This window comes from Coregonus lavaretus (assembly GCF_964263955.1).
Source record: "Coregonus lavaretus genome assembly, chromosome: 18".
In the NCBI taxonomy this organism is placed as follows: Eukaryota; Metazoa; Chordata; class Actinopteri; order Salmoniformes; family Salmonidae; genus Coregonus; species Coregonus lavaretus.
In genome coordinates this window covers 40,009,085-40,025,580 of record NC_140005.1, presented here as the reverse complement: position 1 = coordinate 40,025,580, position 16,496 = coordinate 40,009,085, and the positions used below count along the sequence as shown (strand labels likewise).

Genomic DNA, 16,496 nt, shown 5'->3' with positions numbered 1-16,496 from the left:
TTCCAGTCATTGGCAGCAGAGAACTGGAAGGAATTGCGGCCAAAGGAGGTGTTGGCTTTGGGGATGACCAGTGAGATATACCTGCTGGAGCGCAGACTACGGGTGGGTGTTGCTATGGTGACCAATGAGCTAAGATAAGGCGGGGATTTGCCTAGCAGTGATTTATAGATGGCCTGGAGCCAGTGGGTTTGGTGACGAATATGTAGTGAGGACCAGCCAACAAGAGCGTACAGGTCACAGTGGTGGGTATTATATGGGGCTTTGGAGACAAAACGGATGGCACTGTGATAGACTACATCCAATTTGCTGAGTAGAGTGTTGGAGGCTATTTTGTAAATGACATCGCCGAAGTCAAGGATCGGTAGGATAGTCAGTTTTACGAGGGCATGTTTGGCAGCATGAGTGAAGGAGGCTTTGTTGCGAAATAGGAAACCGATTCTAGATTTAACTTTGGATTGGAGATTCTTAATGTGAGTCTGGAAGGAGAGTTTACAGTCTAACCAGACACCTAGATATTTGTAGTTGTCCACATACTCTAGGTCAGACCCGTCGAGAGTAGTGATTCTAGTCGGGTGGGCGGGTGCAAGCAGCGTTCGGTTGAAGAGCATGCATTTAGTTTTACTAGTGTTTAAGAGCAGTTGGAGGCTACTGAAGGAGTGTTGTATGGCATTGAAGCTCGTTTGGAGGTTTGTTAACACAGTGTCCAATGAAGGGCCAGATGTATACAAAATGGTGTCGTCTGCGTAGAGGTGGATCTGAGAGTCACCAGCAGCAAGAGCGACGTCATTGATATACACAGAGAAAAGAGTCGGCCCAAGAATTGAACCCTGTGGCACCCCCATAGAGACTGCCATAGGTCCAGACAACAGGCCCTCCGATTTGACACATTGAACTCTATCTGAGAAGTAGTTGGTGAACCAGGCGAGGCAGTCATTTGAGAAACCAAGGCTATTTAGTCTGCCAATAAGAATAATTATATGCTAAAGAAACACAATTGTACATACATTGCAATGTATTGAACCTCATTTGCCAAATACAGTATAGGCAATAGGTCCTATTATGTTTTTTAGTTTTTAAAGAAACACAATTCAAACTTGAAATTTCCGTGTGGTTTATTTGCACTCAATCATGTGATAAAGAGCTGCAACACATAGGATAAAATAAAACAAAACCTCAGTGAAAACACAGTAGGCTATTCAGCACCAGTAAGGACCTCTTACACTGCAGTGATATCATGTACAGTGTGGTTTGGACTATGGCAAAACAATAAAGTATATTCTTCACAAATAAAACTCACATGATATGTTCTCAGTAGCTTACAATGGAACAGTGTCAAGACAATTTGAAACAAAAACACATCAGTGGTTTTCGTTGACACAATCTTGAATAAGCATGCCATCCAGTAATATAACGACAGTGCATTGTTGAATGACATTATGACATAAACACATAACAAACCTGAAGAACTTGCATTTGTATATTTACATTGCCATTATAATACCCAAGATTCAATCGAATTATAGATCATGCACTTCTCTTACCCAATCGACAGTGTTACAACCTTGGAAATGTCAACCCAAAAGATATACAAAACTGTCAAATACTTTTCAGTGCAAGACCAGAATTCCTCAGTGTTGTAATTAAAAAAAGAAACTCAAAGTAATAAAAAGTGTTATGTGCTCAGTAGTTAGTTTGCACATTCTAAGAGGAATCCCAATGATAAACATGTTATCTCTAGTAACTGTATATGTGTTTAATGTGAGACTTCTCTTGTGAGAAAAAGGCATTTCAGAGTGGAGCTAACTAACTTATCGCTAACAGACAGAAAAAAGTAAAGAAATATCATACCACCACTTACACATAGAATGCTGCTAAATATGAGTCATATCAGTGCCTCACATATAAGTGTTCTATGCCACAACATACATACAGTAAACACAGCGGAGGTTCATTCACATTGATGGGAGATGAGATGACCAGGAAGGAGTGCTACTATATTAAACTGTAAACAGCAACATAGAAGCTATAAAAACTCTGAACTTACTTAGCCTACGTATTTTGATGAGCTATGTCATCCTTAGTTGTTCAGGACTCATGATTATACTGTTGACAGTGATCTAAAGGGACATCTTTTCAAATAACATTGTAAGATACAAAAAAATGTAAAAGTATCAGCTTGCATTTGAGTTTTCGTCAATATTAGACAAATGGAATCATGAAGGAACCGGAAAAGAAAATAGGTGTTTCACACATAAATTATGATATCCACGTTATATCATGTCAAGTGCTTTGAGATATTGTGTAGTAAATAACTAATCACGTGAATTCATGACAGTTCTGTATTGGTAGAAAAAGTTGTTTTGTTACACATAAAATCATGTAAGGAAAAGGCAGCTAAGTAGTACATGATACAAGTGCAATATTGTAGGTTAAACAGTGAGGTAAACCAATTATCAACTCAACCCCATCATCCCCCTAAAACCATTAGTGTATAATGACATAGAGTACTTTCTCTAACATACATACATGTATCCAAAACAGTCAACTAGCAACTTAGCTACCGTGCAAATTTAGTTTCGATTTGTCTAAAATTTGTTAAGCCCAATATTGTTCAGGGTTCGACCATACAGGCAGATATTCCAACAAATATTAAAATGACATCAATGTCATATAAATGTTACTCAGACCCTGTCATCATATATACACTAAATACGTGAGTTCGTTTTTGAAATAACATGTAAGGTTTTCTTTGCTTTCTATGCTTTCTGGGTGAACGTAACAAGCAGTTTGTCTTGGTTGGCCCTGAACTTCCCTTCAGGTTTCATTCTTCATTCTAATAGAGAACTACAGTAACTGTTTGGTTTTAGAACTCACTACTCTTCCACACAGTTACCAGATGCCACTGGATCGACCACCTGGGGGGGCCAGAATCCTCGCAGAAGATCTCTTTGGGATTTTATCATCGACCTGGGCACCTGGAGAGATTGATAAAACAAAAAGTGGGAAATAACAATCTGTCAGGTTAACAAAATGTAGCTAATTGTGCATCTTACCAGTGGAGATTGAAACACATATATATAGTAGATACTGCATTAGAGCTGGTGATTAATAAAGTTATATAGGCCTTAGAGGCAGAGATGCAAATTATACAATCCCAAATTGCAAAGTGATATGTGTGTGTGTGTGTTACCAGAGAGGCTGAAGCTGGACTCATGCAGGTCTCTCTGTCCTCCGTGCTTGGTGTGTGGTCGTGTTGGAGTGTCCCCATCACATTGTCCACAGTCCTTCTTCCCAGAATTCATCAATGCTACGTCTCCTACGTAGGGCTCACGCTCCACGGGCTTCAGGGCCTGACACTGAGGAGAGAGAGACACACAATAATTACATAGACACACACAATAATTACATAGACACACACAATAATTACATAGACACACACAATAATTACATAGACACACACAATAATTACATAGACACACACAATAATTACATAAACACACACAATAATTACATAGAGAAGCACAATAATTACATAGACACACACAATCATTAGTCTCTGGTTATACACACAGTAATAACAGATTCATAATACTTGATGACAATCAAGACAATCTGAAGCAGGTATAGAAAGTTTATGCGATTTATGCAAAGATCACCTTTTGTCTGCTGCAAAATTCATGGGTAAAGGAACATTTTCAAATCCACATCCTGTTGATGGCTTTTTACAATACCTTCTCCCGCTGCACCATCTTCTTGTAGAGGTAGTCAGGGAAGGTTCTGAGAGGATAGAACTTCCCAGAGCCCTCGGAGCACGTGAACACTCCGTTCTCATAGACCAACCGACCACGGCTAATGGTAACCAGGGGGACACCATGGCAACGAAGACTCTCGTACAGGTTGTAGTCTCCACCCTGCACCTGTGTGTCCACAGAGATGGTCCTGGACACAGAGAAATATATATTCTTAACACATACGATAGGTTATTGGTCTTGTGTGGCTCAGTTGGTAAGAAAAGCATCTGGTAAGTGGCATATATTATTATTATTATTAGAGGTAAATGTGCCTGGAAGAACCTTATGAGTTGCCACACCGGCATAACCTTTCTAGTTCAAAAAGGTTCTGAAAAGTGTATTTGAGGAACCCCTGTTTAAAGGTTCAAACCGGAACCTTTTTGTGATGGGATTATTTTTTCTCCTTTTTAATAATATATTGTAGATGTGTCAGCCTATCAGATAGGAGGCGTGGCTTATTGGAGGCGTGGCTTTCGGATAGTTATTTTTGGCCACCCGTTAATGTAAATGTCATTCCTGTTCATCATGTAACGTTTGAATACTGCAACAACAACACTAAATCCTTGAACATTTTTGCATATTACATATTTTTATATAATATTAACATTACTGATTACATATAATAAAGTTGTAACTATTCCAACTTTTGGGATTGCATAGGCTCTTGAGAAACTCACCTCTGTTAGCCTCATTGACGCTGCAAAACTGTCAGTGTTCAACCTTGTGATGACAATACAACAGAACACATGAACAGGAATTACATTTACTCTAACAGGTGGCCCAAAATATATCTATCTTAAAGCCACATCCCTACTAAGCCACACCTCCACTCCAGGGTTCCTCCAGGAACCCGTTGCTACATTGAACCATTAAAGATTCCTACAAGAACCCCTCAACTAACCGAAGGTGCAAATATGAACCATTTACTAACAATGGTTCCTCGAGTCACCACTAATTCTAAGAGTGTGTAAAATAAAAACCTTAGCATCCCCCATAGGGTAAAGGATCGCTTTAGCGGTAGTAGTGAGAAGGGAGGGAGTGAGTGGATAGTGGATATGGTTACATACTTGGTCCCTTCAGGGTCCCAGACCACCACGTCAGCGTCAGCCCCTGGGATGATCCTACCCTTTCTGGGATACAGGTTGTAGATCTTAGCTGCGTTGGAGCTGGTCACTGCAACAAAACGGTTCTCGTCCATCTTGCCTCCGACCTACAGTAGCAAAGAATCAAAATGTTCCATGTCAAAGGGAGAGGGCAGAGGGAGCAATCTGTTATCAAGATGTCAAGCACTAGACTCAAACAGCATATGTATTTGACAGGGAACATGCACAACAAATATTGCAACAGATACATTGCCGACTGCAACATGGTATCAAGGCAGCAGTTAGTTACAGCAGTCACAATTGCAGATCTAATATTTCTGTTGTCTTTCTATACAGCCGTAGAGGTTTGCCTACGCACAAACAGTAGAGATCCATCATGTTTGCTTACCACTCCTCTCTCCCAAATGACGCTCATGCGGTCCTGGATGCCCGGGACTCCGTGGGGGATCTTTGTGAAGTCATCCTTGCCCATAGCCTTCTGTTTAGTGGTGAAGGGACGGTGGTCAGACACCACTACGTTCAGCGTGTCACTGTAGTGGGTCAGAGAGAAGGAGGAGAGGATAGGTCAGGGGAAACATTTAGAGAATGCAAATATATATTGTATTAACTTCGATTTGATAACACTACGTTCAGGGTGTCACTGTTAAAGCCCAGAGAGAAGGAGGAGAGGACGGGTCATGGGGGAAATGTTGTTGACATTTTAATAATAATAATAATAATATAATATGCCATTTAGCAGACGCTTTTATCCAAAGCGACTTACAGTCATGCGTGCATACATTTTATTTTTTTTTTTTGTGTATGGGTGGTCCCGGGGATCGAACCCACTACCTTGGCGTTACAAGCGCCGTGCTCTACCAGCTGAGCTACAGAGGACCATTTTATAATACCATTGAATGCAAACAGCTAAAATAATGTATATATATATTAATGAGAGCTACAAGAGCTGTTAAGACTGGTGCCTGGATTCAATCCAACGCAGATGTACGATCTGTGCACAGCGGTAGAATTTAAAGGCAATTTCACAGACGTTCAGGGGACATCACATTCGCTAAATAAATCACCTTCAGCAGGGTACAAAGGATATGTGTTACACTTAATTCCCAAGTAGACTCATCAGATAGTTGTTTGTGTGTGTGTGTGTGTATGCTCTTACTTTCCCAGTAGACTCATCAGGTAGTTGGGTGTGTTTGGGTCCAGGCGTAGAGGAGGCACAGTGACGTAGGCTGCAGCATGGGCCCAGTCCTGGTGGTAGTACTGCAGGCCGTTCAGCACCGCATGTGCCGTGGTGGTCTCCCCATGGACTACTTTACCTACAGACAGATTACATAGATGGGTTCATACATATCTGTGATGTGTCGTGTGTAGTGATGTGTAGTGTGGCCAGTTACTGTACAAGACAGACAGACAGACGGGTGGGGTTCCAAAAGCACTTGTGGTGAAGATCAGCCCAGACCAAGCCAGCAGAGGGTCGCAAACCACATGAAAAGTAATCTGTGATCTGTACAGGACAGGGCAGGACAGGGCAGGATATGACAAGACAGGATAGGCCACGACAGGACAGGATAAGATATGCCTTGGCCTTACCCTGCATCTTGGCTGTGGCGAGCACATCTCCTGCTGACATGCTGGACACGTTGACAAGGTAGATAGGACAGTGGGCCTGAGGGAGAATGACAGAGAGCGAGACAACATGTCTTAGAGAGAGTTTCACCAGAAATAAACATACAAAATGCCCATGACTATTTCTAGATATTGCAGGGTATTTCGGGGGCAGTTATCATTGTGCTGAAGTGCTTGATGATAAAGAAAATGCAACAACTTGACACAGAACACACACTCACCCTATTGGCGATGGTGATCGCTCGATGGGTGGCCTCTGCCTCCAGCTGTGAGAAAGACAAAACAACCGGATATTGTATTGAGTTAGTATAAGACACTCCTCAATTCTAGGGTCATTACAATATTATGAAGGGCTGATATCTATAACATAGGCACTGGAAATGCTTCACTGGATAACAATAAGGCTATAAAACTGCAGTTGTAATAGAACTCCTTGAAATGTGTTCCATTGATGGCTTTGTCTATGAAGTCATGAAAGAAATACAAGGAGTGTCCATTATGAGCTCAGACTACAATATATAATAATAATATATGCCAATTAGCAGACACTTTTATAGTATGTCTTACCTCCTCTGGCCTGCTGATCTCAATGCCTTCTGGGCCGCTGATTCCCAGGTCCAATGCCTCTTTGGCGCCCTAGAAAACACACAGGAATCCTGGTGTATGTGCTGATAGAAATAGGATGTACACTAAATATGGCCGCCGGGTTCATCCATCACGGAACGTTGAATGTCCTTTCAAGTAATTTTAACTCTATGGCAGGGATGGGCAACTTTGATGATGGTGGGGGCCACAAAAAAAACAGAACTCATCATGATGGGCCGCAGTGGCTTGTGGGTCTGCGTACCCACATCCATACTACTTACTGTGGTGGCAGTCCCTCTGTAAAACCAGTACCAGTCAGTTTCCCACACATTTACATTTTAGTCATTTAGCAGACGCTCTTATCCAGAGCGACTTACAGTTAGTGAGTGCATACATTTTTCATACTGGCCACCGTGGGAAACGAACCCACAACCCTGGCGTTGCAAGAGGCATGTAGCTTAGTGGTTAAGAGCGTTGTGCCAGTAACCGAAAGGTCGCTGGTTCTAATCCCCGAGCCGACTAGGTGAAATCTGTCGATGTGCCCTTGAGCAAGGCACTTAACCCTAATTGCTCCTGTAAGTCGCTCTGGATAAGAGCGTCTGCTAAATGACTAAAATGTAAAAATGTAAAATGCAAGCGCCGTGCTCTACCAACTGAGCTACAGGGGACCCTACCACACTTGTGTAAACTGTTTGTGTCAGCCAATTTCTTACAGTTGGATAAATAAGTAAGGGTTTTTAAAAGTAATTAATGAAATTAAGCTGACTTTGTTGTATTTATTTCTGATCAAAGATATGATGGAAGAAAAGTAATTGATATGGGACTACATATTGAACCATTGTCTGAGACTCACCTCGGCCACTAGTTCTCCGTTCTCAGCATGTACGCGGGCCACAGCCCCGATGTCCTTACAGTTCTGTAGGGCCTGGAAGAGCTCTGAGTCCCTCAGCATGAACAGGTCCTTATAGGCCATGAACATCTGGAACGAGTTGATCCCTTTATCTCTTACCAGGCTCTCCATCTCAGCACGCACCTACAGGTCAGGGGTTAGAGGTTAGAGTTCACCTGAACAAGATGAACACAGACAGGAGTAGGGCTGTTAAAGTGACTGTATTACCACCATACCGGCGGTCACGAGTCATGACGGCGGTCAAATTGCACGTGACCGTTTAGTCACGGTAATTAGTCTTCTCCACGATCTGATGCTGCTGATGGTCATTAGTAGCCTACCAAACTTGCTAACTGCCTGGTACTCTATTGTCCCTCTAATCACTCTGACATCAATTAAAATGTAATCGAAAATCTAATCAAACACTTCATGAGAGCCCATGAGCTCATGTTGCGCAACATTTCTATAGGCTATGCAATTGCGTGAGAAAACAGAGTGATGACCTTTATTAAAAATATAAGGATCCCATCAGCTTTCTAAAGGCTAGGCCTACTATATTTATTTCTCAACTTTCCTAATATTAAGCACATTGCTTCTCTTTACAACAGGAGAATAGCCTACCTGGCTGGCATGAAAATGAACCACGGGAAACGTGTCCTCCATTCTCTATTTAAGTGCATAGATTACATGTATTTTTTTCCCCTGCCCCTGTTTTTCGAGACAGGTGCATGATAATGGTCTGTTCTAAATCAAAACAAATTTCATACATACAGTACCAGTCAAAAGTTTGGACACATCTACTCATTCAAGGGTTTTTCTTTATTTGCACTATTTTCTACATTGTAGAATAATAGTGAAGACATCAAAACTATGGAATGAGTAGGTGTGTCCAAACTTTTGACTGGTACTGTATATTATTTAGTATATGTAATGATTAAATCAAGTATAGTCTGATGGGTGACAATATTAGCCTATCACTTGTGAATTATATATTATCACTTGTGAATGATGCACAGCTTATGGCAAGAAACAGCACATGCCTTTTTTTTGGCGACTTTTTCTAATCATAGTCGCACACCTCATGTAGCTTAGCCCATAGGCCTATATGTTTTGTTAAGGTTTGTATCACAACTAAAGTGGCCAAATAACTTCTTAAAATGAAGCACATTAATCCGCAATACAATGGGTGTAGACCCTACCTGGCATACATACGCAGCGTGTGAGTTTCAAGTTTGGGGAAGATCATTTTCACCATAAAAATGCATCTTGATAATAAAAGCGTTACATGCATAATCACATTTGCGGTCACTTTTGAGAATGGTGTTTTCCTGCTAATGGAACATTCACGCTTATAGCCTATTGCCGTGTGCGCATTGCTGAGTTTATAATGTGAAGAAATAGCCGAATATTTAATCAACATTTTAAGCTAAACGTTCTGATCTGTTGTGTCAGGCTCATTGCTTAAAAAAGGTTTTTTGATGCTAGTGGTTGTATTAATTTGGGATCTATCACATCCCACAACTGTCCCAGACTATGTTTGGAATATTTATTTATCTCACAGAATAGAATAGGTCAACTTTTGTACTATGGGGGATAGTAGATTGACATAGGCTAGTGCTTTTGGCTGACGAAAAGTAAATGTGGACAGTTCTTCCAATATCTTCAATGTGCGCCTCGGAATTGGATAAGGACGCGTGCAGTTGCGTCCCCGATGTGTCTGTCTTCACTTGTATGTAGCCTGTGAGAAAGACCTGATCACGTGACGGAGAGCCGGCAGTTATTTGCTTGACAATCACAGGCTAACAAAATGTCATGACCTCCACAGCCCTAGTCAGGAGTCATACCTTTTCACACTATCGTGCCAACCTGAATCGTAGTGTGCTGGCTTGGATATTTTCCTTTCAGTGACTTTTGCAGCACAGTTCCAGCAAATATGGTGGATGTGTAACCAGGTCAGTGCAGTACAGATCAGCTCCGCTAGGTTCATCTTAGCTCAGTAAAATGAAAAGGGTATAAACACCAGTTATCAAGGGAGTGTGACAGTTACCTTGGGCCCCCACCAGGTGACCCCCATATGAAGGGCGTAATCGCAGCAGGCTTTATTGTCGGCCTGGGAGCGGGTCTTCTCGTAGGCCTCAAGTAGAGATTCATTCTTCTCTGGTAATACATGTCCTATAACCATGGTGGTACCTCCAGCCAGGGCAGCCTGTAGACAGATCCACCAGTATCTCAGATCAGAGAAGACACACACATTACAACTATGGATACCACTTTACATAAAGGTATATTATACTGAACAAAAACAGAAACGCAACATGTAAAGTGTTGGTCCCATGTTTCATGAGCTGAAATAAAATATCCCAGAAATGTTCCATTCGCACAAAAATATTATTTCTCTCAAATTTTGCGCACAAGGCCCACCAACTTCAGGAGTATTTCTGTCTGTAATAAAGTACTTTTGTGGGGAAAAACTCATTCTGATTGGCTGGGCCTGGCTCCCCAGTGGGTGGGCCTATGCCCTCCAAGCCCACCCATGGCTGTGCCCCTGCCCAGTCATGTGAAATCCATAGATTAGGGCCTATTGAATTGATTTAAATTGACTGATTTCCTTATATGAACTGTTACTCAGTAAAATCGTTGAAATTGTTGCATGTTACGTTTATATTTTTGTTCAGTATAGGTACTACGTTACATTAAGAAATACTTTATAAAAGGGTTTGTAAATGGTTTATAAGTAGGAGGCCACTGAGACACAATACATGTAAGTGTCGCTAGCCAGAGGCTCCATGATGATGTCCGGTCTGGTTAATGCCAATGACTGTATAGGGTTAATGCATGCATCCATTATTCTCTATAAATTCAGGGGCAAGACATAATTAACATGCCAATATACCTCAGGTTTAAAACCAACAGTAAAAGGTGTCAATTACCCCTAATGTTTATTTACTGGGTGGGATGTGAAAAACATATATCAATAACTAGATTAGAACATGGGAAGGGGGACTGGGAGATAACCCGTGGGGTATAATGAAGAGGTATTACAGCCATGATGATGGTCTGTGAGCTAACGTATATCAAGAAACTGTCAGTCCTTTCATTGTTTATTACACTCTCAATCAGCTATCCATTTAGGGCTGTCTATCTGAAGCAGAGGCAGACATACTAGATCGGAAATGTAGGAATGAAGAATACATTGTATTGCCATCAAAATAGTACAAAAAAAAGGTATTATTAAAGAGGTTACATTTCTATATTCATAGATTCCAAGATATGAAAGCTTCACTACTGCTCCATTACATATTTGTGAATGTACTAAATCCTTACAAAACCAGGTTGATACTGATGTAAACAACAAATACATTCTATATAAATCCTTTAAAATACTGGTAGTCTGTTACTATGTGTAGCTAAGTGAATGCTCCAAATAGCATCTTTCAGTCAGCTGACAATAGAGAGAGTGGAGTAGTGTCTGGTAAGGGTTGGCGGTGTGTCTAGTGTGTTTGAGAACTATTGTCTTCAAGCACAATGGCCTGAGTGAAAAGGCTTCGCAGCAGTCTTTGCAGCAACCAGACGGTAGCCATGGAAACAGAAACTGATCTGCATTTGTCTCTGTACTCTAGCCGGGCAGCACGGCAGCAGCAGCAACGGCGGGCGGGGGGAGCAGAAAATAGTGCCTGTGTCGCCAGGATCTGCCAACCCCAGTATAGCAGAACGATAACATCTCCTTGGCTAGCTTGTCATTAATGTCTAAAACACAGCTATGTTCTCAGACTCTATATGTCATCTCTGGGTGGTAGAGAATGATAATTGATGAGTCATGCATGCCCTGATCTGGGATAGCCCCAGTCTCAGTCTGTGCCCCTCCACCATCTTATCTCTCTCTCTCTCTTGCTCTCTCTCTTGCTCTCTCTCTCTCTCTTTCTCATTCTATCTTTGTCTCTCTGTCTCTCTCTCTATCTCTCTCTATCCCTGCACCATCTTTTCTCTCTCTCTCTCTCTCTCTCTCTCTCTCTCTCTCTCTCTCTCTCTCTCTCTCTCTCTCTCTCTCTCTCTCTCTCTCTCTCTCTCTCTCTCTCTCTCTCTCTCTCTCTCTCTCTCTCTCTCTCTCTCTCTCTCTCTCTCTCTCTCTCTCTCTCTCTCTCTCTCTCTCTCCCTCTCCCTCTCCCTCTCCCTGTCTGTCTCTATCTATCTCTCGCTATCCCTCCTCCATCTTCTCTCTCCAGTCTGTTCAGTACCCTTCTGTCTGACTGCATCAGCACACCCTGCTACCGATTCCACAGCTTTCTGCCACATTATCTATATAAACCATTTATGGGGTAGGTGAGATATGTAATAAAATAAAATAAAGATGACTCAGAAAAACAGAGAATATTATATAATAGATAACTTGAGTCAGCAGCCTTATGTATCCACTATCTTTGTCTAAATCAAAGCAGCATCTCTGAGTCTGAACCACGCCCAGTTTAATACTGTAGTAGTTCTCTGAATATTTCTTGGTCTCTACCCAAATCCCTAATCAACCGCTAGCTCCTAGCTACTTCTGTAGATCAAAGAGTAATTCATTGGCAATATGGTAATTACTTCAATGTGCCTTCTGATAGGCTGAGTGGGGTTTTGGCCTTAGGGCCTATTGCTTACACCTATCCAAATCTTTCACATCTACAGGAAAGGAGTGTCTAGGGATGAGGGGATAAGGGGCTAGAGGTTGACTTGGGATTCAGAGTCTGTCTCCACCTTAAGTCTGAGGTTATTTTCTCACACTGCAAGGCAAGCTGGGAAGATGAGTTTATTTAGTTGCCATGGTAGATGGTGGTCCACTGGGTTCCCGCAAGACTGGGCCAATTATTGTGTATTAAATGGTACATAGTAATTATGTATCTGTCTTTCAATACATATACCACCATGTTGGTTCTAATCAATATACAAGACAATACTGCCTCTTGTTCCAATAGTTGCTATCATTTAGTTCATCATTCAGTTCAGTTCAATGACCCACCCTATTAGTATAATGTATTACTAAATTCCCAGAGGGTATTGTGGGCTCCTGAGTGGCGCAGTGGTCTAAGGCACTGCATCTCAGTGCTTGAGGCATCACTACAGACTCCCTGGTTCGATTCCAGGCTGTATCACAACCAGCCGTGATTGGGAGTCTCATAGGGCGGCGCACAATTGGCCCAGCGTTGTCTGGGTTTGGCTGGTGTAGGCCGTCATTGTAAATAAGAATTTGTTCTTAACTGACTTGCCTAGTTAAAAGTAATAATGATGTCATTGCAACCATTTTCCTTCCCACTGGGATTTTAATTGTTGTAACTGAGTATTTGGCATTGCTAGACAAACCCTGCCGCAGGTTTCTACCAAAATACACACACAGACCTTTTTCTCAATGAACCAACCAATCAAATGTGATTGATACAGCCCTTTTTGCTACAACATTTTGTTCCGTAACCCTGCCTAAATCTCCAGAGCAAGCGGCAGCACAGTGGCAAAGAAAATCTCCCTAGAAGGAAGAAACCTGGAGAGGAACCAGACTCAGATGGGAGATCCATCCTGCACTGCCTATACAAGGTTACTGAGGATAATGGCAGTGTCCTTAAGCGTGGGTATTTCTTCTCAACCTCACAGACAGTAGTAGAACAGCTGTAAACCAGCCATACCTTGGTGCCGCTGTAGTAGTCGTCCACGGTGGTAGCATTCATGAAACTCTGCTGCAGGTGCACGCTGGTGTCGATCCCCCCGGGGAGGACCAGTTTCCCGGAGGCGTCAATCACCTTGGCCCCTCCTGGGATCATCAGCCCCTCCCCCACCTGCTGGATGATGCCGTTCTCGATGTACACATCCGCCTCCAGCGTAACGTCATCGTTCACCACCTGGTGGCAAAAGGAAAAAGATATGCACTAATCAGGTCCTGGAGAGAATCAGGTGCTGGACAGAAGAAAATGAATAAATGTAATGCTTCACAATCACCATTTTTCGATCCCACTGAGATCTTCACCAGCAACAACAACAGTCAACACAACATACCCACCTTGCCACCCTTGATTAGGATCCTGGTTGTCGCTGAACTGGAAGACATGATGGCTCTGGAAGAGAGAGATTAGAAGTGAAGGGTTAACAAAAACACTACCATGATTTTCTCATTTGTGGGGCAGGGAGTTACAGCCCCAAAATTGATATTGTAGAAGAATAACCATTTTTTTTGTATATCTCTGCATATTTTCTCTGGAAGAGAGACACGCAGACAAAAAAAACGATGTTTCACTCTCATGGAGAATGGTATTAGTTTCTGACCAGTTATACCACAACACTTCAACTACAACTAGGCATACAAGCTATGGTACTACTATCTGTCATTGGCATTACATTCAGATGTGAGGGGGGAGTGACCCACTGAAGAACACAAATGAATCGCTGTGTTCTAAAACAAGCTATAACACAGTAAACATTGTGTTCTCAACTTGGCATGGCCAAGCTGTTGTGACATCAACTAATGGGCCTGAGGCTGTGTCTGTCACTGAGTATGACCAAACATCCCTTAGCTTAGCTGTCTGTCTGTCTGGACTAAAACTGTTCAACAAGTCACACACTGGTTCACACTTTTCATCCATAACAGAATTCCATCATTTTTTTAATTCTAAAAACTAAATGTAGCACATTATAAACTGAACCTGTACATACATATTGTAGAAGTGTACTGTGGTACGAGACATAGAGGAATTTCTTATTGCATCAGAACATTAAAATATTCCAATACTATAATCTTTCTTGGATTAATATGAATAATATGATAAATATCCCCCAGGGACTCCCCCTCTTTATGTGTGTGTGTCTAGGTGGGTGTGGGTGTGGGAGTGGTAAAGTATGTGACAGTGTGGGTGCGGCAGCCAGCAAGTTTACCACATGCTCTCTATCCTCATGGCTCCAGATTTGGAGCTGAGATCATCTATATAAAATGATGACTAGATGACATCTTGCACATGAATGCTCAGACTCAAATTTAGGCCAATTGTAAAGGCAGACAGCGGATGTCTAAAACGTCATATCATGTTCATTTTGAAAGGTGGGAGGAAGGAAATATGCCCCAACCATTGGTTATCCATCACTTCTACTGACCCACATCTGACAGTGTTCTAGGATTTAGGATTAATGAATGAATGAAGTTACAGCAATATGCCTTCCATATATAGAATAGAAACAAATAGCCTACAGGATACAACAACAAAAAAATCGACTAATTTTAGGGTGGAGCACAACTCATTAGTCTATGCTTGCCTACCGCATAAATAATAGGACCTAAGTCTATTACAAACAGCGTTTAGGATATTCACACAAAATTGACACAAACCTAGAAATTACAGTAGCCTACGTGGATATTTCTTTTGAAAATTGGTCATGGAGTTTGATTCCCTCATAAAGTATAGCCTTTCCAAGGTTTATAGCCTAAACATGTTATAGGCTAGTCCGTAACAAATACGGACAGAACATACATTTAATTTACTGTGGTAATAAATCACTATGTAAATAGATCTACAATGATAAATCCCACATCCCACTTGTGCCACTTGACACAAAGAAACACCGGCCTTCATCCTTCAGGATACATAACCGACCCAGAAAACGGTTCCCAAAACCCTCCCACCCTCCCATAATAACGGAACACTCCATAATAACACCCTCTTCCATCACACCGCCTAAAGATAATGTTGCACTTGCATCGTAGTAATCAATGGGCCAAATTCATAGCAGGTGTAATTAGATAGCTATAGCATTTAGCCTATGTTCCCAGTCTGAGTTCCATATGCCGTCTGCCGGTATACTCATGTAGGTTCTAATTTCGACTACCCAAACAAAAGTCAATGGCATGAAAGGAATCAGGATGGCAAAATCAGAAATGGAAAATAATCAGTCAGGACGCCAGGTAGCAACCCCCAGACAGACATTCAGCCAGTCGGCATAAGAAACAAAGTATCCACATAAAGCAAGCATCCGTGTCTAGGGACGATCCATACACCTGCATGGTCTGGGGCCCCAAATCAAAGCCTCCTCACATAATTCTTAGTAAATAGCCTATCAGTATGCTAAGGTTGCAAATCTCGATTGCGCTCCACATACCTCTCCTACAGGCCTACGGCTCCAAAACGCTTTTTCGGTTACTTTCTGATAGCCTACAACAGCACCAATCCGTTGAATGAGACGAACACTTGCGGCAGCCAGGGGCAGATGCTTCACTCTGAATACAGCCTGCTCAACCTCCGGTCGCAGCATCCAAGCCCGTGCGACATGCAGACGCTCCAATCACCGATAGGGAACGCAGACTCGGTCACCAGAGGAACCAATTACTTTGCACTTAGGGCGTGTCCACTTGGAGGGGGCTGTACCATTGTGTGAGGAAGTGGGTGTGAACTGTGCTTATGGGGAAAGGAAAGATCATGGATAAAGCAAGGAGGCCATATAATCATTAGAATACACAGTATTTCTAAATAATTCATAAAGTATGCTATTCTGATT

The 16,496-nt window shown here is 42.0% G+C and overlaps 1 protein-coding gene across 1 annotated transcript; it reads right to left on the bottom strand.

The window, feature by feature from the left end:
- Positions 1–2,889: 2,889 nt before the first annotated feature.
- Positions 2,890–14,067, bottom strand: LOC311145829 (dihydropyrimidinase-related protein 5-like; the record flags this gene model as incomplete). The annotated part of the gene is made up of 13 exons (XM_084182153.1): positions 14,017–14,067; positions 13,646–13,858; positions 10,039–10,197; positions 7,956–8,135; positions 7,085–7,153; positions 6,739–6,783; positions 6,482–6,557; positions 6,051–6,207; positions 5,283–5,424; positions 4,859–5,001; positions 3,732–3,939; positions 3,191–3,356; positions 2,890–2,975 (listed from the first exon to the last, which is right to left on the bottom strand). The coding sequence occupies exons 1-13, from the start codon at positions 14,062–14,064 to the stop codon at positions 2,890–2,892; spliced, it is 1,692 nt and encodes a 563-aa protein (XP_084038279.1). The 5' UTR covers positions 14,065–14,067.
- Between the last annotated feature and the right edge of the window lie 2,429 nt (positions 14,068–16,496).